General features: G+C 38.1%; 1 protein-coding gene across 1 annotated transcript in view; it reads left to right on the plus strand.

Annotated features, from left to right (window-relative positions):
- The window catches only part of TRPM6 (transient receptor potential cation channel subfamily M member 6), a 197616-nt gene that overhangs the window by 132994 nt on the left and 39334 nt on the right, over positions 1–25288 (plus strand). Inside the window, exons 24-28 of the mRNA XM_021008567.2 lie at positions 3402–3534; positions 14351–15570; positions 15774–15886; positions 18735–18855; positions 24354–24439. Of these exons, the coding sequence (XP_020864226.1) occupies positions 3402–3534; positions 14351–15570; positions 15774–15886; positions 18735–18855; positions 24354–24439 (1673 nt within the window). The remainder of the gene's footprint in view (positions 1–3401; positions 3535–14350; positions 15571–15773; positions 15887–18734; positions 18856–24353; positions 24440–25288) is intronic.

Genomic DNA, 25288 nt, shown 5'->3' on the forward strand with positions numbered 1-25288 from the left:
TTTACCTCTCTCATTTGACTATTAAAATCCTTCTTGAGCTCTTCTAAGAAGGCTTTTTGGGCTTCAGACCAGTTCATATTCCCTTTTGTTGTTGCAGATGTGGGTTTGTTGACAATGTTGTCCTCTTCAGAATTTCTGTCTTGATCTTCACTCTTCTCATAATATGAATCTATGGTAGTTTCTTTTTACTCATGGTGTTTCTTTATTCCCTGGCCTTTAAAGAGATTGAGCTCTCCTGCTGGGGAACAGAGGGTACTGACCCAAGCTTCTTGTGTTGGGAGCCTAGGTCTTGGTCACTGGCTTTGTGTCTGGGGCCTCTTATGCTGGGAATTGGAGGCTGTAGGTTTCTGGCAGCTTACCTTGTGTTGGGCTGGAATCAGCAAGGCTGGAACTTTCAGGCAATTCTAGGTTGCCTGCTTTTCCTTTCCTTTAGCTTTCTTCAGCTCCTTTTAGATGGGTGCTGCAGGGTGTTTATCTGCCTGGGGCCCCTGCAGTGTTGTCTCCCTTTTCTGCTAATGCACTGGGATTTCCTTTGCGTGGTGCCGAGGCACTGGTGGTTTTCTGAGCTGGTTTCCACCGGTTCCCCCCCTCACTGAGGCACTCGAGGTCCAGGTGTTGGTGTTTGCCTGCTCTACCACCTGGGCTTCAGGATTTCTTCACAATTGGGGCTTCAGGGCTCTACAGCTCACCTGGTGTTGGGTTGGAATCAGCAAGGCGGGCTTTAGGAAGCCTTTAGGTTGTTTTCTTCACCTCCTTTCAGATGAATGCCACAGGGTACTTATCCACCTGGGGCCCCTTGTTTTTGCTGAGGCACTGGGAGACCCGTTTGCTGGGTTGCTGCACTGCTGCTCCTTGTCTTTGTTCTAGTTCAGGTGTTCCAGGGTTTTTTTTTTTCTTGGGGTGATATTTTCTGGGTTTTCAGAGGTTGATAGGGGAGCGTGAGAGCGACTACCTTTTCTCTCCACCATCTTGGCTCCCGGAAGTGGAATACCGAGGTTTTACTTCAAACAGCAAGTTTTACTAATCACAGCTTAGGAAAAACTTTTCCAGGATTTACATCTCAAACTTAAATTTGTCCTGGTATAAAAAGCCAATCATGGGGCATCTAGGTGGCGCAGTGGACAGAGCACCGGCCTTGGATTTAGGAGGACCTGAGTTCAAATCCAGCCTCAGACACATAACACTTACTAGCTGTGTGACCCTGGGCAAGTCACTTAAGCCCATTGCCAATCCCCCCCTCCCTCCAAAAAAAAGCCAACCATTAGAAATTTCTATACACTTGCAAATTTTCAGCAAGCCATACATAACCCAAACAAGCTTTTTGGCTAGTTTACACATTAAAACGATAACCAACAATAGCTAAATTATTTTAGCAGTAACCAAATTATGAAAAGTTGCTTGATACAACTGATACAGAAAGTTCACCAATTTGAAACTTGAAACAAACCCATTACCAATCAGGTGACTTCAGTTTTGTTAAGTGCACTTCCAAATTACTTTACACAGAGAATCAACATCTCATCATTAACAGTTAAAACTACAAATTTGAAAGAGTGCTTACCGAAGTTCGGGGAATAGTTTCTTTTTCTTTTTCTTTTTTAATTTAATTTTATTAATTTATTTTGATTTATTAACAATCACTTCCATATGCTTTTGAGTTGAAAATTTTTTCTCCCCCTTTCTCCCCCCCACCCTCTCCAAGACATCGCACAATCTGATATAGGCTTTACATTTACATTCTTATTAAACATATTTTCACATTAGTGAAGTTGTAAGTAAAAATTAAAAACAATAAGAGGAACCATCAGAAAGATGAAACAAAACTCAACAGAAGGTAAAAATAAATGATAGCAATTTGACTTCCATAGTACTTTCTTTGGATGTGGACAGCATTTTCTATCCCGAGGCCTCTGGACATGTCTTAGATCCTTGTAATGCTGAGAAGGGTTCAGTTTAACAATATTAGTCATCGAATAACGTGGCTGTTATTGTATATAGAGAATAGTTTCTTTACCTTGAGCAGGATATGCTGAATCTGAATGGTTCCAGAGAAAGGTTGCCCTAGGGCCCAAGGACATTGCCAGGGGGGCACACACCATGGCTGATGCCCCTCCCCACTCCTTCCTTTTCCCCAGGTTGGGGAGGGCAAAATCAAAAGTGAGGGGTAAAGGGTGAAACTCTCTTCTCCTATAAGAAGGGTTAACAGATACCCTCTCCACTCAAGTGAAGCGAGTGGCAGAAAAGAGTGACCAGGATTGTAAGAAAGAGTTCTAAACTCCTCAGTGATCAACCATAAAACCTTCAGAATCTGCCAAGATATTTTTAGCTGTTCTAACTTTCCCTGTAACCTCCATGAAGGAAGATTCAGAGGTGCAGAGGGAAGGGAGTAAGTAAGCCTCAGGGAACCAAAAAGCGATTGGAGTTTTCCCCAATTCCCTAGTGCTGAGAGAATGAACATACACTTCCAGATATGGCATTAGTCCTTGTCCTCTATGCTGCGAAGGTGTACCCAGGTCTTTGGCCTTGAACCAACCCACTGGACCAAGAGCCTGAGAACATCAGGCCGAGTGAAAGACAGCCTTGTAACTGTCTCCCCAAAAAGCACCTCCAAGCCTTGATGCTTGGAGAGTGACCCCAACTGCACATCACGAAAGGGAGGGAGAGGAGTCTGGAGAAGAACTTGGGGTTAGGCAGTTTCTGTGTACGGGCCACCAAAATGATGCAATTTGGAGGTTCAGGAGTGCTGGGACCCCAAAATCACAGCACATGGGTCCTGTCTCAAAGAATTTGACCCAAGCCTTCTTTTAGCCAGAGACAAGGTTTATTAGAAAATAGTCATATTGGGCAGACTCTTAAAGAGTCTGAACATGGGTAAGCAGTGGCTAGATTCTAAGAATTCGAGCAGTGGCTAGATTATAAGAATCCAAACCCTAGCTAGATTTTAGGAAGCGGAGCCCTGATATTTCTTAATGCAAAGAAAAACCATGGAGAATTTCCCTCCCTTAAAATGTCTTATAATTAATTCTGTAAATTATTACTATGAATGAGTAGAATTTTTGTGCTTTTCTTTCTGGAAAATTTAACAATCCAAAATAATTTACCTTGTCTTTTATGATGTAATTTTTAGCAAAATTTAGTGAATGTATTGAAGAGAAATATCTGATCTCCACTATTCTGTTGTACTCCAGAACTTTATCTGTTCATAGAACAAAGCAGAAAGCATAGCTTGTTGGGTATGGGCCATCCAAGGAAAAAGATGCCAAAGGAAAAAACCTTTTAGTAAATAACATTATCTCTGTTCTCAGAAGAAATAACTCCCCAAATACATTATTAGTTTCCTTCAAAGGTGGGGAAAGACCCTGTCTACATGATTGATGTTGTATGTTATCTCATTTCCTCAGAACTCTACCTAAGTGAGGAAGAACTCAAGAAGCTTCATAGTTTTGAGGAACAACGTGTGAAAGAATACTTCAGTGAGAAGACAGAGAGCCTGAATTCCAGTGGTGGGGAGAGGATACGAGTGACCTCTGAAAGGTAGGATTTAAATTTTTTTTTCTTTTTTTCTTGAAATTTAACTGCCACCAAAGTCTCATGATAGGTTGTAGGCAGACCCAGGCATTAGGAAGACAGGTTGTATAAGTTTTGTCAGGCTCCTTGTGTTTTTAAGCTTCCCAGTAAAACATGGAATGAATGCATTGGTTTGTTGAGCAGTACGCAGATAAGGGCAAGGCCACAATGCTTATCTCTGGTCTGTCCAGATAACTTTGCTTTAATCATGGCCACAAATTACTTCCCTCACCTTAACTACTATTGAAAAAATGGGCCATTTTTGTATGTTTCAGTATTGATCTGTCACTGTGACTGGAAAACCCTCCAGCTCAAAATTGCGTCACAGAATCATGGAATTTGAGACTCGGAAGGGATCCCAGTAGCTGTCTACCCCAACCCATACATACAAGGCTTCCCCACAGTAACATGACAGACAAAGTGCTCCTCCAGGCTTTACCAGAAGACCTCTAAGGAGGGGGAATCCAGTATGTATGTAAGCAGACCATTCCATTTTTGGATGGCACCTGCGGTTAGAAAGTTTTTTCTGCTGTCAAGCCTAAACTGGCTTTCTCACAACTGCTAATGTTGTTCTTGGTTCTGCCCTCTGGGACCAAACAGAGCAAACCTAATCCTTTCTCTTTATGAACCCTTCAGATACTTTCAAATGCTTCCTGTCTCCAGGTTTTCTCTTTTCCAGGCTAAACATGCCCAGTGCCTTCATCAGATTCAACAAACGTATCTTGGAGGTTCTTTACCATCCCTGTTGTCCTCCTGTGGACATCCTCTGGTTTAATCTATGTCCTTTTTAAAATGTGGCATCCAGAACTGAGCACAATACTCCTGATGAAGTTTTATGAGACAGAGTACAATGGGACTATCACTTTGCACCCTGTCCTTAGGAGGTATTTCTCTCTCAACGTAGCTCAAGATCACATTTGCTTTTTTGGCTGCCTCATCACACTGTGGACTAATATTTTTTTAAAAAATGATTATTTTCAACATTATTAAAATTTGTTTTTGAGTCTAAAATTCTGCCCCTCCTTCCAGCCCATCCCCAACCCAACATGATATTAGTTATGCATGTGAAATCATGCAAAATATATTTCCATATTAGCCATGTTTCAAAAAAAGCATGAAAAATAAAGGAAGTGAAAAAAAATTATACTTCAATCTGCACTCAGAGTTTATCTGTTTTGTTTCTAGAGGTGGATAGCATTTTTGATCATGAGTCCTTTGCAGTTGTCTTGGGTTATTGTATTGATCAGAGTAGCTAAGTCTTTCACAGTTGATCATCATTACAATATTACTATTACTGCATATAATGATCTCCTGGTTTTGTTCACTTCACTTTGCATCAATTCATGTAGGTCTTTCCAGGTTTTTATGAAATCATCTACCTCATTGTTTCTTATGACACAATACTATTCCATCACAATTATATACCACAGTTCTGCCATTCCCCAATTGATGGGTATCCCCTCAATTTCCAGTTCTTTTCCACCAGAAAAAGAGCTGCTATAAGTATTTTTGTACATATACATCTTTTCCCTTTTCTTTGATCTCTTTGAGAAACAGACCTAGTAGTGGTATTTGCTAGGTCATAAGGTATGCACTGTTTTATAGCCCTTTGAGCGTAGTTCCAAATTGTTCTTCAGAATGATTAAACCAGTTCACAACTCCACCAACAGTTCATTAGTGCACCTATTTTATCACACCCTCTCTAGCATTTGTCATTTATGATAGGTGTGAAATGGTACCTCAAAGTTGTTTTAATTTGTATTTTTCTAATTACTAGTGATTTAGAACATTTAAAAATATGATTATAGATAGCTTTGATTTCTTCTTCTGAAAATTGCCTGTTTATATCCTTTGACTGTTTATCAGTTGGTGAATGGCTCATTTTTATTAATTTGACTCAGTTCTCTATATATTTGAGAAATGAAGCCTTTATCAGAGAATTTTACTATAATTTTTTAATATCACTTCATTGTCTATGATACCCTTTAGCTAAATCTAGTTTCCCTGATCATCTCTTTTAACTAGGTTTATTTTTGCTTTTTCTTTGTCAGAGATCATGATTGCCACCCTTGCCTTTTTTGGTTCAGATGAAGCATAACAGTTTCTGCTCTAACCTCTTATTTTAACTCTGTAACTTTCTGTTTCAAGTGTTTTTCTTGTAAACAATACATTGTTAGATTTTGGTTTCTAATCAATTCTGCTATCCCATTTCCATTTCATGAGTGAGTTTATCCTCTTCACACTCACAGTTATGATGACTGTGTATTTCCCTCTTATCCTATTTCCTTTTGTTTATTATTCTCTCTTTTTATCCTATCCCTCCTCAAAAGTCTGTTTTGCTTCTGACTACTTCCTCTCTTAACCATAAACCTCTTATCACCCTCCTCCTTTCTCTTATCCCCTTCCTCTCCTACTTCCCTGTTGGGTAAGATAGATTTCTATACCCAGCTGAATGTGAAATATATTCTTCACTCCTTGAACTAATTCCAATGAGAATGATGTTGAAGTATCGCCTGCTTCACCGCCATTTTTCTTCCCTATTGTAAGAGCTCTTACTTGTGTGCCCCTTTTATGTGAGATGATTTTCTCCATTCTTCTTCATCCTTTCTGTTTCTCTCAGTGCATCTCTCTTTCTCACCCCTTCATTTTTTTCAGATCATCCCAATGTAATCAATTCACAACCATGCCCTCCATCTATGTAGACTCCATCTAACTGCACTAATAATGATAAAGTTCTTAAGAGTCACATGTATCATTTTCCCATATAGGAATGCAAACAGTTTAACCTTATTGAATCCCTCATGATTTATTTTTTATGTTTACCTTTTTGTACTTCTCTTGAGTGTTGTGTTTGAATGTTAAATTTTCTATTTAACCCTGATCTTTTCATCATTAATGCTTGAAAGTCCTTTATTTCTTTGAATGTCCATTTCCCTCCTTAATGATTATACTCAGTTTTTCTGGGTAGGTGATTCTTGTTGTAATCCTAGCTCCTTTGCCTTTCAGAATATCATATTCCAAGCCCTCTGTTTCTTTAATGTGGAAGCTGCTAAATCTTGTGCTATCCTGACTGTGACACCATGATATTTGAATTGTTTCTTTCTGGCTGCTTGCAATATTTTCTTTTTGACTTGGGAGCTCTGGAATTTGGCTATAATATTTCTGGGAGTTTTCATTTTGGGATCTCTTTCAGGAGGTGATTGGTGGATTCTTTCAATTTCTATTTTACTCTCTGCATCTAAGATATGGGGGCAGTTTTCTTTTATAATTTCTTGAAATGTGATGTCTAGGGTTTTTTTTGTTTTTGTTTTAATGGATCATGGCTTCCAGGTAGTTCATTAATTACTAAGTTATCTCTCCTGGATCTATTTTCCAGGTCAGTTATTTTTCTGATAAGATATTTTGCTTTCTTTTCTTCTATTGTTTCATTTTTGACTTTGTCTTATTGTTTCCTGATGTTTCGTGGAGTCATTAGCTTCCGCTTGCCCAATCCGTATTTTCAAAGAATTATTTTCTTTAGTGAGCTTTGTATCTCTTTTTCCATTTAGCCAATTCTGCTTTGTAGGGAGTTCTTCAGTGAATTTTTGTACCTCTTTTTCCATTTTGCCTGTTCTGCTTTTTAAGGAATTCTTTTCTTCAGTGAATTTTTATGCCTCTTTTATCACTAGGCCAATTCTGTTTTTCAAGGTGTTTTTTAAAAAAAATTTTTGTGCCTCTGTTACCAAGCAATTGATTCTCTTCTCATAATTTTCATGCATCACTCTCATTTCATTTCCCATTTTTCCTCTACTGGCCTTATCTCTTTCTTTAACTCTTCTGGGAATTCTTCTTGGGCTTGTGTCCAATTAGCATTTTTCTTTAAGGCTTTGCTTCTAGCTGTTTTCACATTGTTGTCTTCTTCTGAGTTTGGTGTCTTGGTCTTCCCTGCTACTGTAGTAGCTTTTTATGGTCAAATTTGTTGTTGTTCTTGTTGTTTGCTCATTTTTCCAGCCTGCTGCTTGACTTTGGACTGTATGTTAAAGTTAGGCTCTGCTCACTTTGGAGTGGGGGAGGCGAAGTCCTGTCTAAGCTTTAGGCTTTTCCATGCTGTTGTTTTAAGAGTTAGTTTTGGAGGTCTGCAAGTTTTGGTGCCTCCAAAGTGGTATGATCTGGAGAGAGGCATGGTTAGTGCTCTTCTTGTCTGTGCTGTGATCTTTACCAAGGAAGAACCTTTGTTCCCCTGCATTTGGAAGCTCCAGTGCTCCTCTATGCCTTGAAACTGCAACCAGTGTCCCTGGTCCCTTGTGACAGACTGAAAAAGCTCTTCTTTGCCCTGAAACAGCAATGCAGAACTGTGTGTGTGACTAAAATTGACAAACAATGCCAGGTCCTATATCTAGTGCTAATAAAGGGTCCCATACAGTCTCTTTCTGACCAGGTGTCTGAACCCCTTACTAAATCTGGATTGATGGCTCCTGAAGCTTCTGCTGCTGCCCACTACTGGTCAGCCTACCTCAGTGTCACAGACCTCTCCTGCAGACCTCCTAAGTTGTCTTAGGAGGGAAAAATATCTTATTCTGACCTTTTAATTTTTTTTGGCTTTGCCACTCCAGAATTCTATTTGAGATGGTATTTTAAAGTTGTTTAGAGGGGAATGTTGAGAGGGTTTGACTGGATTGCTGCCTCTACTACTGACCTATATTGAGCCTGTAGTTCATAACGCTTTCCCCTCCTTCCAATGCTGCCTCCCTCATCTTTTTTCAGAAAATTTTCTGTCTATGCCTCTCCCACTTTATATTTATGAAGTGGATTTTTTTGTACTCAAGTACAAAGATCTTACATTTATCCCTATTGAATATCATCTTGTTGCTCTAGCCTCTCAGGATTCTTTTGGGATCTGGACTGTAGTTGAATGTGTTATTTATCCCTCCCAGCTTTGTGTTTTCTGTGCATTTGATGAATATATACCAACTGTGCCTTTATCCAAGGCATTGATAAAAATTTAAACAGCACAGGACCAAGCACATGTCCCTGTGGGTGCTTCCACTGGAGACATCCTGCCATGTTGACTTGGAACCATTGGCAACTACTTTTTGAGTCTGGCCGTCCAACCAGTTTTGAATCCTTCTCATGGTATTATCATCTAATCCAGATCTTTCCATTTTCTATACAAGAATACCATGAAATTTCTTTTCCAAAGCTTCCCTAAAATCTGGCTGAATTATATCTATAGCATTCTCCTCATCTAGTATTTCAATATTCTTGTCAGAAAATGGAAATGAGGTTAGTTTGTTATGACTTGTTCTTAATGAAATTGTGCTGGACCTTTGTAATCACAGCTACCCAAGATGCTCTCCAACAATTTCTTTAACGATACATTCTAGAATCTTCCCAGGAACTGAAAAAAAAAATACAAGCTTACTGGCCTATAGTCTGAAGACTGTTTTCTTCCCTTTTTTTTTTTTTTTGAAAATTGGTACATTTTCTCTTCCCTATTCTTATGGCACCTCTCCTTTCTCATGATTTTTTGAACATCACCAACAGTGGCTCAGTAGTCATATCTGCCAGTTATTTTTTTTTAAGTCCTGAGGTTGTAATAATAATATCAGCTAGCATTTACATAACACTCGAAGGTTTGCAGAATGTTTTACATATCTGATCTCACTTAAGCTGCATAACGACTTTGTGGTGAGGTGCTGTTATTATCTACTACTTAATAAATTAAGAATCTGAGGAGGAAAGGTTAGCTTGCCCAGGATAACATAGTTAGTGTCTAAGACAGGATTCAAAGTCAATTTTTGCCCCAGTGCTTGATCCATTATACCACATATTTTTACGGGACTGTGCCACGTTTTTATATTCATCTTCTGTTACCTGGTGTTGCTTCTGTCTTCTGCACGTATCTTTTAAAAATCTGTGTTGGTTGGTGAGTTCCTTGTTTCTTTAGACAAATCCCATTTTCTTCTTCTTTGGAATTGTTTCCCTTTTTATCTTTAAAAAAAGTTTCATTTAAGCATCTCATCCCTCTCATGCCAACTTTCCCGAAAGCATTTTAGTGCATGGAATCCTATGTATCTTTCCTATCCACTTTTTGAAATCTATTTTCCCAAAATCAAACTATGTGTGTGTCAGACTATGCCAGAATTCCTCTCCTTTATCACAAACCTGATTATGGAGTGGTTATTCCCTTGATTCCAAGATTTCCATCATGTCCACTCTTACTGAATCCTTCATCTATTCCCTTCAACCTTCCTCACTTCCCTTTCATTGCTGAGAGTATCACCATTCTCTCACTCATCCTGGCTTGAAACTCTGGGTGTCATCCTCAATTTCTCACTCTGCCTCACTTCTCATATCCAATCAATTGTGAAGTCCTATCCTTTCTACCTTGTTAACATCTTTTGTATATGCCTCTTTCTCTCCTCTGACACTGCCACCACCCTAATACGGGCTCTCCTCACCTTATGCCCAGGCTATTACAATAGCCTGCTGGTTTGTCGACCTGCCTTGAGTCTCTCTTCATTTCAATCCATTCTCCACTCAGCTATCAGATGGGTCTTTGTAAAAGTGCTGCTCTGACCACGTCTGTCACTCCACTTCTCCTCACTTCTGCCCCTTCAATCGATTCCAGTGGTGGGGACCTCCAGGATCAAATAGAAAATCCTCTATTTGACCTTTAAAGCTCTTCATAACAACCCCTTCCTACTTTTCCCACTCTTCTTATTCCTTCTTTCCCTGTCTACATTTTTCTGTGCTCTAACGACACTGGGATCTTTGTTGTTCTTCTCACACAATGTTCCATCCCCTGACTCCCAGCATTTTCACTGGCTGATGCGAATGCCCAAAATCTTCTGCCTCCTCATCTCCATCTCTTTGCTTTTCTAGTCTCTTTTAAGGGTCAGCTAAAGTCCTACCTTCTGGAAGAAGTGTTTCCCAGTCCTTCTTAATCTTAGTGCCTTTCCTCTGAGACCATCTGCAATAGATCATGTTGTATATATGTATCATGTATTGTTTATGTGTGAGTTTGTGTGTATATATATATGTATATGTATATATATATGTGTATATGTATATGTGTATATATGTATATATATGTGTACATGTATATGTGTATATATGTGTATATATGTATATATATGTGTGTGTATATATATACATACATATATACACATATATATACATATATACACATATACATATACACATTATATATACATATATATGTGTATATATGTATATATATGTGTGTGTATATATATATACATATATATACACATATATATACATATATATACACATATATATACATATATATACATATATATATCTAATATATCTATCTCATGTCTGTACATAGCTGTTTGCATGCTGTCTTCCTCAATAGACTGTGATATAGGACTATCTTTTGCTTTATTTGTGTCCCTAGAACACATTTATGTATTCATGTATTTATTTTTAATTTTCATTTTTTAGAATTTTGAGTTCCAAATCCTTTCCAGTCCTTCCCCCTCCCCACTGAGAAGGCAAGCACTGTGATACCTATTATATATACATATATATGTGTGTGTGTATGCAAAACATTTCCATATTAGCCATGTTGCCAAAAAAAAAAAAGAGCAAGAAAAACAAAGCGAAAAAAAGTATGCTTCAATCTGATGAACCCAGGGTTCATCAATTCTCTCTCTGGAGGTCGATTGCATTTCTCATCATGAATGCTTTGGAACTGGCTTGGATCACAAGCCACAATCACAGTTGATCATCATTATAATATTCCTGTTACTGTGTACAGTGTTCTCCTGGTTCTGCTCACTTTTCTTTGTATCAGTCCATACACATCTTCTTTGGGTGTATACCTTGTACAAAACAGGCACTTAGTAAATGCTGCCTTTCATGACCCCAACAACTTGTATCTCCTTATTAATGAGAATCAGACTGGGAATAAAATTTTACCTTGTTTGTTCCTTCTTCACCTTTTACATGCTGGAATTATCAATAAGGCAAGTCAAGAATTTATTTGGTACTCTCTGCTTTTGGTGGTGGGAAAAGAGAGACACAGACACACAGACAGAGACAGAGACAGACAGAGAGACAGAGAAAGGGAGAGGCAGAGACACAGGAAGAGAGAGACAGAGAAAAAAAAGACAGGGACAGAGGCAGAGACAGAATGATTGACGCATTTAGCAAGCACTATGTGGAAAACATTATACTAGGTGCTCAAGATGTAGAAAGAAAAGCAAGATGGTCTTTGCTCTCAAGGAGCTCATCTTCTAAAGGAGGCAACATATCGAATGTTTCAGTAGCAAGTTGAATGGAAAGGTTTCCATGATCATTAGGATGCAGCAGGCAAGCAGATAGTCGTTTAACCCTATTTGCTTCAATTTTCTCATCTATAAAATGAGCTGGAGAAAGAAATTGCAAATTCCAGTATCTTTGCCAAGAAGACCCTAAATGGGGCCATGAGGAGTTGGGCATGAAAGAAAAAATGATTGACCAACAACAAAAAGAAGATGGGGAAGGGGAAAGAGGGAATTTATTTCTAGGGTAATTTTACTAAATTTGGAAGAGAGATGGGAGCGAACTAGAGGGTTAAAGAGGATGTGTATATATCCAGTAAGAGACTGTCAGAGGTGGAATGAACTGGGTTGTGAGTTCATAAGGACTGAGGAAAGAGAGAAACATGGTGTGAATGAAAGAGGCAATGGGGTCAGACAGTTTTTCTTAGCTTGGCTGTTGTTTGGAGTTGGGTGTTAATGGTATTGCAAAAAAAAAAAAACAGTCTTGGGCTAACTAGAAATCTTAGGATCCTAAGATCACAGATTGAGAGTTGGAAGGAAGAAGTCATCTATATAGCTATATGAAGCCGATAAGTCATGAATTTGTAACTAGGCCTCTTTGTTTATTAAATTTTTCACTAGGCCTTTAATCATTTTGCTCACAAGTTTCCTTTTGACTCTGGGTATTTGACCCAATGTTAATTTTCCTGGTTAATAAGTGGATTTAGTCATTGTCATTTCTTTAGCAAGTTATGCAAAATGACACAATTCTTAGGTGAGCTATTTTACTCATATTTAAAAAAAAATAAGAGAGGTACAGAAAGAAGTGGCTTTCCTAAAGTAAATACAATGAACCAGTGGGTGAGATCCCCTTGAGGCAGAGTTGAAAATAAATATAAGAATAAATGTTCAGAATATCAGTAAGGCTTACCTTAATAGTGCATTGACTAAAATAAAAGGAGAGATGTATTTAATTAATACATCTGGGATGTGCTAGTCTAACTAAAATGTATTTCACAGGACATCAGAGCTTTTAAATGTAAATGTCTCTAAAAACAGAATACATTGTAAGGGTAACCAAGTTATCCCTCTAGCAGGTCTATCTTGTACATGTTATCTGTGGCTGTGAAGAGTTGATGGTTTTGATTGTATCCATTAAGTACATCTGCTACAAATGGGACTTAATGAGTCTCCATTAACTGGGTTTCGTATTGTACTGGTTTTGAATTGCAGGAGACAGCACCCTGAATAGAGAGGCACTAATTAAGTGTATTTCTTGGAAGGGGATTTGTGTCTGTCTGTGGTGTGTATTTCTATTTTAAACGACTCTTCCTTTCCCATATTCTGCCCTGTCTCCCCCCAACCCTCTCAATTCTACTCTTACTAGTGAGGCCAGGGGACATTTATTAAGCTTTTATTAAATATGGAAATTCAGTTTTATGACAAAAGAATTATAGGAAGGTCTCACCTCAGCTAGAGTATAGTAAAATTTGCAAATGTCACAATCTTCATTTTTATTTCTCTAATAATTATTTACCAACCTCCTAGACATGAGAAATAAGTGGATTCTTTTCTATTCATGAGAACTTTGGGATAATCAGGAGTAGGAAAGACTTGGAAAAATTAATGTATAAGACTACCCACAGTGTTAAGGTTCCAGACAGCAAGTTAATTGAAGTAATAAAGAATTTATTTCGAAAGGGGGAACAAATAAAGAAGGAAACGAGAGAGCACTTGGTCAAACTAAGTCTCCAAAACAACTCCCCCTACCATAATTCATTACTCATGTTTATTTTTCTTAATTATTTGACATTTTTGATTTTATTGTTTCAGAATCAATTTACTTATTTGGAGCAGTCTTCATTACTTTATTATTATTACTATTGTTAATATCTAGCACTCTATAGCACTTTCAGGTTTGCAAAGTACTTTATAGATGCTATCTCATTTAATCCTCACAATAACCCTCTGATGTAGGGACTTTAATAGGATACCAGGTAGTATAATGGATAAAGCACCAGGCCTGGAGTCAGGAAGACCTGAGTTCAGTTTGGCTTCAGACATTTACAAGCTGTTTGACTCTGGACAGTCACTTAACCTCTGTTGGCCTCAGTGTCTTCATCTGTAAAATGAGGGTAATAATAGCACCTATATTCCGGGATAAAATGAGATAATAATTCTAAAGCACAGTACCTGACATAGAGTAAGCACTATATAAATGTATATATTATATATACAAATATATAAATATTATAAATTGGTATTATGTCACTTGTAAGTAATATACATATATTATTATTATTACTTTCATTTTACAGATGAGAAAACTGAGGCTCAGAGGTTAAGTGAATTGCCCAGGGTCATACAGCTAGTAAGTGTCTGAGGCAGGATCTGAACTCAACCCTTCATGACTCCAAGTCCAGCACTGTATCCACTAGATAGAAAGAAAACAAGGTGGGCACAGCCAGTTTTTTTTGTTTTGTAGTGGCTTGTTTTATTTGTTGGTGTTCTTCCCCTCCTCCACCTTCCAGGGTTACAGAAGCGGATTTCCAACTTAAAGAAGTGAATGAGAGAGTGTCCTCCATAAAGGAGTCTTTGCTCTCTCTGGACAGCCATGTGGGACACCTGCAGGATCTCTCTGCCCTGACTGTAGATACATTGAAAGTACTTTCGGCTGTTGACACCCTGAAACTGGAAGAAGCCCTGTTGGTCTGCTCAAAACATGCTGCTTATAGAAAACTCCCCCACAGTCGGAGCAATGTCATCTGCTCAGGGATGCTGAACAACTTGGAAAACTCTGGGGAGATGAACTGTCAGAATTACAGCATGCCCCTGTCCTTGTTTCAGAGCCGGATGAGAAGCTACCACCTTTCTGGAAGGCGAAAGAGTTCCCTTGTAGGGATCATGGACAGTCAAGAAGAAAAGGACCAGGAAAAGAAAGGAACACCAAATGGTCCAGTTACTGTGTTTCTTGACAGCAAATCTCCTCCTAACCTTAGTCAGTTTCTCTTGGTTTCTCCCAGTCCAGCAAAGACTTCTCTTTCGGCAGAAGCTGACATGGCTATATCTCCTCCAAAACCTGCAGCTGAGCCTGGGTTGGGTTGGTTGGCAGTCGAATCACATGCCAGTCAGGAGGTTTGTCCTTTTCGTATGAATTGTCAGACGTCATCTGCTGTTGAGAAAGAGTCAGTTGAAGATGCCCATGAACAGTCTAATCTTGCCATGAATAGATCAATGAGAAAAAACAATGGAAATCACCTTCTGCTGACTAGCTGTTCTATCCCTCAATCGGTGAAAATGACCTCACTTCCTTGCCAGACACACAGTTTGAGAGCAGGAGGTGGCTATGTGAATTGGGCATTTTCAGAAGGGGATGTTGCGACCTCACTTCCTTGCCAGACAGACAGTTTGAGAGCAGGAGGTGGCTATGTGAATTGGGCATTTTCAGAAGGGGATGATGAAACTGGTGTGCTTAGCACAAAGAAAATATGGCTTTCACAGTTGCCCTCCAAGTGTAAGTTGGACTGTTCAGGCAGCGGTCACTGCCAAGTCTTGATGGGGACAACCAGTTCCCTTAACCACAACTCAGCAAGGTCATTCCAGTCCAGTAAAAGTTCAAATTCAGAGTCATCGTTCCAGCCCAACATATGCATTTGGAACAGTCCCCTACATAGAGATTGGACCTTTCTCCAAAATGGCAGCTTTAGATCTCATAAGGAGAAGAAATTGATGGAGACCTGCAAAAGCAAAGGCAAGGAAAGGATATCTTTCCATCTATACCAAATCATCTGTCTTAAACATTCCCAGATTTTCTCGAGGTCTTTGACCTTTGATTCCCCCCACCCCAATCTTTCCTATGTTCTAGTTCTACTTTATAAAAATAATTTGTTTTTCCAAAACAGTGACCTCAGTCTTGCATTTCCTGTTTATTGTACTCAATCATGTCTTCCACAGATTTTTCAAGACTCTCAGAGAGGTCCCAGTCAGTGTGGGCCAAAGCAAAATTTCTAAGTAAGGAAAGGAAATTGTCAAAAGAAAAGAAAAAACTGCAGCCATTTCAAGTTCCGGTAGGTGTGGACTAATTTCAAAAGCCACATTTTCTTCTGGTTTCTCTTGGTTATTGTTTTGATGTGGTCACTTGCCTAAACTGCTATTCCTTATTTCAGAGTGCCACATACAGTGTAAGAAAGATGACCCACAAAAGAGATATTATATGTGATGGTATGGGGAATTGAAGGGAGTTTCCAATCCACTTTTGTAATATTAAGATTAATTTCAAATTCCTATATCCCTGTGCTTTGGAATCTTCCATGAGCAATAGTGGGAAATCCATAGCAGCAGAAATACTAAGTTAATCCTAAACATATTGTTGAGATCATGAGACTCCTCTTTACTCCTGATTTCTTTTATTCTTTGTTCTCCTCTCCCTTCCCCCCCCCCAGCAGTTCCTTTCTTTTTTCCTTGACATTTGGCTTTAGTCCTGTCAGTGATGCCCATTCTGTCACTCTGGGCCATGGCTTATTCAAACAGGTACCATTTTACTGTTTATGCATAACGTAGCCTCATCTCTGACCAGGTAACACGAAATAAATATGAATCCATTTTCCAAGGTCCACCGTTAATGCTTGCTCTGTAGAGCTGATCAGAATTTCCAACTCTCATTGACTCTCGAAGTAGCTCTATTCGTGGATAAACAGCTGTAGGAGGAATGGGCGCCACTCATCAATCAGTAGGCCGTTGTGAAGTGCCTACTATGTGTCAGGCACTATGCCAGTGATTCTTTTGTTTTGAAGATAGTACTAAGATGAGGGACAATGAAGTTAATGACCTAAAACTCTAATGGAATTTTAGTTTTTTCAGTCTCTACTAAGGTAAGATCCTAAAAGTGTTTCTTTCAGCCTCTTATAATTATATAGTTTCTTTCATGTTTTCCTTTCTACCCCTGGGGAAGAGAAAGAGTACTTATCTCAGAAACTTGAGTACAACATTTAAAAAAATATATTTTACCCCTTGAAAACCAAAATTTGAGTTATGGATCTTGGGGTATGGGATATGATACAGTTTAATTATAGTGTGAAATGTCAAGGCTGTAGAATTGATCTCTCCTTTGAAACCTGGTGACAGAGTGCAAGAGGATGTTGAGTACAATTTGATTGGCATTTCATATTAACTCCCCCTCTTCTCATCATTCTCTCCCAAGAACTATTGCTTGTGTTTTTATTAATACAGCACTAATGTTGTCAAGAAAGTATAACTTTAGATTGTATTTATTGACTTCAGAAAGTAACAGACATAAAGGATGGCTGGCCAAATATTTACTCTACCTTTATAATAGTAATCTATTTGGAGCACCCATGTGGGTGTCTCATTTTAGTGTGAATCCATCAGCGATAGCCAAGGGACTCTTAAGTTATTTTGAAGACTTGTCTACATGTGACCTACCAGGACAACACTGCTCTCCTTCTTTGACATAGATTTTGAAGGTGGGCTCTACTGTCCACGTGATCATTCAGACCTGTAAAATCTAAATTTAGCCATAGAATTAGGACCATCAATTTGGAGTGGCAAAGTACTTTTAAAATCTTTGAGTCTAAGCATTTCATTTTTAAGATGAGGAAAGCGAGCATCTACTAAAAGGTTAAGTAATGTGTCTAGAAGAGTCATGTAGTTAGGAAGTCGTCATCTGGGGCAAGATTTGAAACCAGATCTTCCTGACTCCAATTCCACTGCTCTAGCCACCATTTCACACTGCCTCAAAAACCATTTAGATGGTTCCTCACTGATTTATTGGTCCTACTGCTTTTTCTCTGAATTCTCCTTTTCTTCTAGGAACAGGGGCATGTAAGGTTACACACATACACACATACACACGCGCGCACGCGCATGTATGCATATGTATAGATGTATATGCACATATGTGTATACATATGTATACTAACATACATGTCTATATAGAATATTCTATCAAGAATATATGTATATATATGTGTATATATAGAATATTCTATCAGAGGGGCATGTGAGATTATACATATATATCTATATGTATGCATGTATGTATATGTATATATGTGTGTATATGTATACATAATGTCTCTACATAGAATTTTTGGAACTAGTAAATATCTGATTGCTAAGATAATTGTTGCTCTTTGTGAGGAAAGACTTCAGAACAGAGAAGAGACAGCAACATTTTTTCTCTCTAACCATTAGGAATTCAGTTTTACTTGGGACGGCAGTACATTTTTCTTTATCTGAACAGTTTTGGGACAGTCCGTATTAAATAGGCGTAAGATTGGATTGCCCTGCTTAGATATCATTTGGACAATCTGGAACAATAGGAAATATATTCTTTTTTTCTTTTTTTTTAAATTTGAGACAAATATATAGACTACATGGTCTACATGGTCTAGTTTTATAGAAAATCAAGGAATTTTCTACCTAGTTTCCGGGTTATCTCATTTCTCTCTTAAGTGCTTTCTTGCTTTCTGTAATGCCATGGACTTTATACTGGGCAAATCCGATTATCCATTTTTCTGATAGCTGCTATTCATGTAGATTGTCCCTAGTGATCATAATGGCCCTTTAGAGTTTGATAGCAAACTAGCACAAGTTTCCTAGCTTAGTTATTATCATTACAAAATAAATTTAAATTTTAAATTTTTAGAGAATGGTCTGTGTCCTTTAGGAAAATGTAGTCTAAGATGAGCATATAAAGTTACACACACACACACACACACACACACACACACACACACATACACACACACACACGTAGTGAAGCTGTTGTAGTTGGGACATCCAGTCTCATGTCTATAGATAGACTTGTGTTTGGAATAGTTCAAAAGGCTTAGATGATAAACAATCATACTTTCAGATGAACAGTTCTTTAGTAACATCTATCTTTTTCTACAGGTGATAACAGTGAATACCTGTGGTACACAGCTGAATTCAGAACCAGCAGAGAAAACGTTCTCAGGGGAAGAAAAAGAGGATGATAAAAACCAGCTTACCACCTCCGAAGGTAGTCAGATAAGTATGTAATGACCAGTGCAAATTTCAAGACTTTAGAATATATCTTTAGGGGTATATTCCTATGTAAATATGAACCCTGACTATTGAAGGTAGTGAATGTTTATTTTATCATAGCCACTTAATAGAGAAAGCTAGGCTAAGAATATACCATATGGTTCAGAAAACTAACTCAGAACTGAGTCACCTATAGATAGAATGAAAAGCATCTGACAGACTAATACTAAACATGATTGAATTATTTGGAGGAAGGCCAGAACACTAACCTTAGAACAGAAGGGCTCTTTCTAGGAATTAACCTTTTCCTGTTCTTTCTTTTCCTATTTAATGTGATAGGAGCCATTTTGTGTAGCTTTTCACACCTGGTTATTCATTAGGAATGTCCCCTCCTGCCCTATCCTCTGCTTTTGAAGAATAATATAATATTAGGATATAGAAATAAAATAAATATTGGTGATTATTGAGTCTAGATCTCTCATTTTATAGGTGAAAAAAATTGAAGACTTTGTTCATGCTCAAGCAGAATAAATGTTTTTGTCTCAATCTACCTCACTTTCTCCTCAAAGTTATCAAATAGATAATACATATAGAGCATGTTACGAATGGGAAAGAGCTATATAATTATCTGTTATTGTCTTATGCAAGATTATCTCTACTAGTTCTTTAAGTGGAAGGGAAAGGATATTGTTAGTGAAACAACAAAAGCACCCGCAATAATGCGTCAGTTCTACAAGGTGTGGGCAATTCTGACAGGTGCAGATTGCAACTCCTCTAGTATCGATAGAGCTGTTATGATCAGGTTCATCACCCTTGGCCCAACATGTTAATGACCTTTTTTTTTTGGTCTCACACACACACACACACACACACACACACACACACACACACACACCCCTCCCCCCACAGAGTTTTCCATTTCACTCAGTTATCTGAGAACCATATTGAAACAGTAAGAGCAGTGGAATCCATTGGTGCTCTTGCGCGCTCTCTCTCTCTCACTCACTCTCTCTCTCTCTTCTTTCTTTTTCTTCCCTTCTCTTCCTTTCTTTCTTTTTTCTCTTTCTCTCTTCCTTTTTCCTTCCCTTCCTCCCTTCTTCTCTTTTTTCTTTCTGCAGTGAGAATACACAATTTCTGAATTGTATTAATAGAATAGCAATAAATGATTAGAAAATCATTAAACCAGGCAACCAACTGGTATTTATGATTTCCTAGGCAAACTACTGAGAAGAAAGACAAAGGAAAGGAAAGCTCACATTCAGAATTATAGAGAGGAGGGTAAAATTTGTACTGATCTGTGTTGAGTACATGATGTTTGTTGTATCATGGTCAAATGCTTGTTGCCTATGTCCAAAGTGCAGGCTAGTTTACCTCTTGCAGTTTACCTCAATTAATGGCATCCCTTCTTGAGGTTTTCAGCGAGAGCGAAGTGTACCCACAATAATGGGAGAATGGTTAGGGCAAAAAGAATATGAAGAGGCAATGAGGAATTCTGACTCATGTTAGGAGGCTAGAAAGTAGAACATGATATAGAGAAGAAAAGCCTCTGACTACTTGGAGCTAAAAAACATGAGGTTTCCCAAAGAATAGGGACCTGGACCCATCGAGCAGGAAGCATTGTCTTGTGCTGGAGAAAGACAAGTCCAGTAGTGGGAGTTGGTGATTTTCTGCTGAAGGATACAGAAGCAGCTCTCTATAAGCCCAGTAATAATCTTCATGGAGTCTTTTGGCTTCCTCAGAACATGTATCTGTAGAGTACCTAGGAGAGTATAGAGAAACTCTGAAGATTTTAACACACGGGATGATAACTACCTGCTTCTGGCAAAGATACAAATGATGTAACCAGATGCAACCTGGAAAGCATTGCTAAAGGTTAAGATATTGTGGATAAAGTGCTGAACTTGGAGTCAGGAAGACTCATCTTTATGAGTTCAACTCCAGCCTCAGACACTTAACTAACTGTGTGACCCTAGGCAAGTCACTTACAACCCTGTTTGCCTTCATTTCCTCATCTGTAAAATGAGTTGGAGAAGGAAATGGTAAACCACTCTAGTATCTTTGGCAAGAAGACCCCAAATGGGCTCACAAAGAGTCAGACCCAACCGAACAATGACTGAACAAAAAAAGATTAAGAAGTCTTGAACAAGAAAATGAAAACCTTTTAATTATAAAATATCATTTTCAGAAGGAGAAGGCAGATTTCAGAAAAGAACAGCTAATTAAGAAGTTGGTTTTGGATATTTTAACCACAAGTTAATATAATTACTGGGCAGGTATTTGAGGGATTTGAGAAAGGTAATTCTCTCAATTTTCATTAAAAAAAAAATAAAAGAGAACAGAGCCTTTAGATCATGGGCCAGTGAACAATAAACTATTGGAGAGAATTAGTACTGTCTGAAGCAAAGGGGGTGTATTGTTGAGTAGTGGGAATAAGATTAGGTAAGTGGTGTGGGGCCAGAGTAAGAGGATTGAAAGTCTGACAGAGGACTTTAGAAAGCTTGCTTGATTTAGCTCACTGAGTGGTTGAGAGGAGCAAATGAAATTATGAGTATAATGTTGCTACTGCTCAGTCAGTTGAGAAATTATGTATGTATGTATGTATGTATGTTGTTGTTATTCAGTTATGGCTGACTTTGTGACTTTTAATGACCCCATGGACCATTCTGCCCATGGCATTTTCTTGGCAAACATACTGGAGTGTTTGGCCATTTCCTTCTCCAGTAGATTAAGACAAACAGAGGTTAAGTGACTTCTCCAGGGTCACATGGCTAGTAAGTATCTGAGGATGTATTTGAACTTGGCTCTTCCTGACTCTAGGCCTAGCATTCTATCCACTGCTGCCCCAATGTTGTGCATAGTGCTTTGTAAACCTAAGTATAATAGAATCATAAGTTGTCGTTATTGTTGTTCCAGATGCACTAGGTAGTAGCAAGCCATGTTTTGGAGCAAAGGATCATAAATATAAAATAATCATAAGCAGAGTATTTAAGGCACACTTCCTTCCAAAGACGGATTTGAATCCAGTCTCTCTGAATCTAGAATTACTGCTTTTTTCTACATAGCTTCATTAAAACAGGTCATCTCAGACTAACCTAATTCCTTTTTTTGGATATAATTACTAAACCAGTAATAGTAGCTAGCATTTACATAGCACTTCAAGGTTTATAAAGCACGTTACATATGTTATCTCATATGAGTTTCACAACAACCCTGTGAAGTGAGTGCTATTAATATCCCTATTTTACAGATGAAGAAACTAAGGTGAAGAGGTTAAATGACTTGCTTAGGGTCTCTTAGCTGGTAAATGTCTGAAATAGTACTACCTAAGTCCCAGTCCTATGCTCTAGCCAACATATCACCTGATTGCCTAGAGAAGTATATGAGGGGAATGCTTGAGAGAACTATTTCTTTACCTAGATGTTAGTAAGCGGCAGCTAAATGGTGCCATAGTGCACAGAGCACCAGGCCTGGAGTCAGGAAGACTCACTTCCTGAGTTCAAATCCAGCCTCAGACACTTAGTAGCCTGGGCAAGTCACTTAACCCTGTTTGCCTCAGTTTCCACATCGGCAAAATGAGTTGGAAAAGAAAACTATACTCCAGTATCTTTGCCAAGAAAACCCCAAATGGGGTCATGAAGAGACTGACACAAATGAATGACAAAAAAGTGAAGTGCTTGATAAGGTCTGTTGTGCTATTGTGTGTGTATGTATTGTGAACTAGATATATAGATAAAAGCAATATAATAGTGTAATTATGTGGATTTGGAAATGTCTGAATGGCAAGACTCAAATAGTAGTCAATGCCAACTTGGGAAGGCAGCATGGTATGATGGAAAGAGTAACAGCTTTGAAGCAGGGGTACTTCAGTTCAGATCTTGACTCTCCCAATTACTTCTTGTGTGACCCAAAGAAAGTCTTATAATGTCTCTGGGCCTCAGTTTTCTCAACTGTAAATGGGGTTGGACTAGATGGCTGACAAAGTCCTTTTGTCTTTAAATCTATGACCCTTTGATTGTATGCATTATTAAATGCCTTATTTGGTCATTAGGTGATGGATTTTTAGTTCATATTAACTTCTAGAATTATCTACCAAGGCTTGGAGCAATTGTGATTGTATAGGTGGAATGTCAAGCCATTTAAGGAATGAGAGATTTACCACTATATTTACCATGGATGAGAAGGATGCTAGGAATATCTAATTAAGGCCAATGTCAGAAGGTGACAGAAATCTAGTACAATAAAGAGAAGTGGTTATCTCAAGACGCTCCCAAGTAGGAACTTAAGTATCATTAAATTTATTCAGTAAACATTTATCTGATACTTCCCAGTCCAGAGCAGTGAATTGTCACTGAAGGAGACACACAATATAATTAAGAAATGGTTTCTGCCTTCATGGAGAGTACAGTCTAGTGAGGCATATACCATAAATAAAAATAATTATAATAGTATATATGATAAATGCTGCAAAAAACCCTGACATTTTAGGCAGAGGGAGGCTTTGGAGGGAAAGGTCATAATTAACTCAAGGGATCAGGGGAGACTTCTTGGAGAAAACATCATTTGAGGTAGGCCGAAAGAATGAGAATTGTATGAAATAAAGCTGGAATGGTAAAAGTGATGTCAGATGGTCATTTAGTGATGTCAGCCAAATCAGAGAATCTAATTTTGGAATATTTAGGAAAAAGAGAAGGGCTAACAAAATTTTTCTGGAGGCTTGTTTAAATACCATCAGTAGATTTCTGTGGAAATCACTTAGGAAAGTAAGACTCATGTTTCTGACTTTCCCAGCAGGTACTTTTTCTGATTCAGAATAACTTGTAAGAATTATGTCTATTAGCAATTCCTCCTATGTCATTGAAGGGAAAATGGGCCTTTTGAATTTCCTAGTCACCTCTTCTGCTCAGAATAGACTCATTAGGAAAAAAAGGCCCCAGTCACCTCTAGTGTTTTGCTAATGACTATTAATGAGTGATGTTTTCACACTATTATCATCTACCGTTTTATTTTAAAACTTTTTGATATATTTTGTTTTTTCTTAATCTTCATTTTCAAATAAATCCTTCCATATACACTTAATGTAAAATTTAAAAGCTTTTTTTTGGGGGGAGGGTAGGCCTTCAATAATTTCTTCATATTCTCCCAACATCTGCAATAATTATACAACATAAGAAGTGTGCTATATTATGCTTTGGCATAGAGCTCATAAATGCCCATACTCTGAAGCTAAAAAATTAAATAAAACCAGTTTTTACTTGATAAGTGTGGACTTTATTCCTTAGCACTTTTTATTTTTTAGTGGAGAGGACTGAGACCTGTATTTTTGACCTAAATTTCTCCTAGCACTGTTAAGTAAATATATTGTTCTGAGATTTTTTTTCTTTCAGCTTCTTGCTTCTGATCCCAAAGCATACAAACACTTTTAATTCTATTTTGGGAAGAAAAAAAAAATTGTTTAAATGAAAAAAAATTAATATGGGCTTTAATTTTCTTTTAAATTACATTTAGCACCACATATATACCAGAAAATGAAAACTCAGAAAACTGACAGACATGCCGTGGGCACCAGTGACTACCTGAAGCAACCCCATGAGGTAAGAAATTTTATTTGACAGGTGACATATAGAGATAACTTTTCTAACTTGTTGATCTCATTAATTCCACCTTTCTGTCCTCTCATTTATTCCTCCTCACCCCTACTGTAAATTTATTTTCTGTGTTCTTTATTTTGGTACTCTTAACTAAGTATTGTTTTTTTTTTCAAACTCATCTCATTCTTTGCCTGTTGTTCTTTTCACTTCTCCACTTGCTGACCTTTGGCCTTCTTTCCTCCATCCAATTCTTTGATTCAACAAATACTTACTGAGTATGCATTCTATATGAGGCGCTGTGCCAGGCCAGGAGGAAATGAAAAGATGAGGAGCTTACAGTCTAGTGGGAGAGACAAGATTTGGTCACAAAAAGGTGTAGTATACAGAGGAAATGTTTTTATTTTCATTGAGGCCTCTTATCTCTGCACCTTTCTCTTTTCTCCCAGTTCATTACATTTGTTCTTTTTTTTTTTCTTTTCCTTTTTGGTGAGGCAATCGGGGTTAAGTGACTTTCCCAGGCTCACACAGCCAGTAAGTGTCACGTGTCTGAGGCTGGATTTGAACTCAGATCTTCCTGACTCCAAGGACAGAGCTTTATCCACTGTGCTACCTCGCTGTCCCCCACGTTACATTTGTTCTTATTTCACTTCTGTCTTTCGCAGTCTTGATCTCAACATTGTACTAGATGAATGGAATGAATGAATGAGAAAGCATTTATTCAGGGTTTACTCTGTGTTAGGTACTGTGCTAAGCACTGAGAATACAAATGTAAGCGAACAGGGTAGTTCCTGACTTCAGGTAGCTTATTTCTGACGGAGAAAGACAGTGCGTAAGGGAAACTAGGTGGAGGGT

Source organism: Phascolarctos cinereus, unplaced genomic scaffold (assembly GCF_003287225.1).
Source record: "Phascolarctos cinereus isolate Bilbo 61053 unplaced genomic scaffold, phaCin_HiC Scaffold_4;HRSCAF=312, whole genome shotgun sequence".
Lineage (NCBI taxonomy): Eukaryota > Metazoa > Chordata > Mammalia > Diprotodontia > Phascolarctidae > Phascolarctos > Phascolarctos cinereus.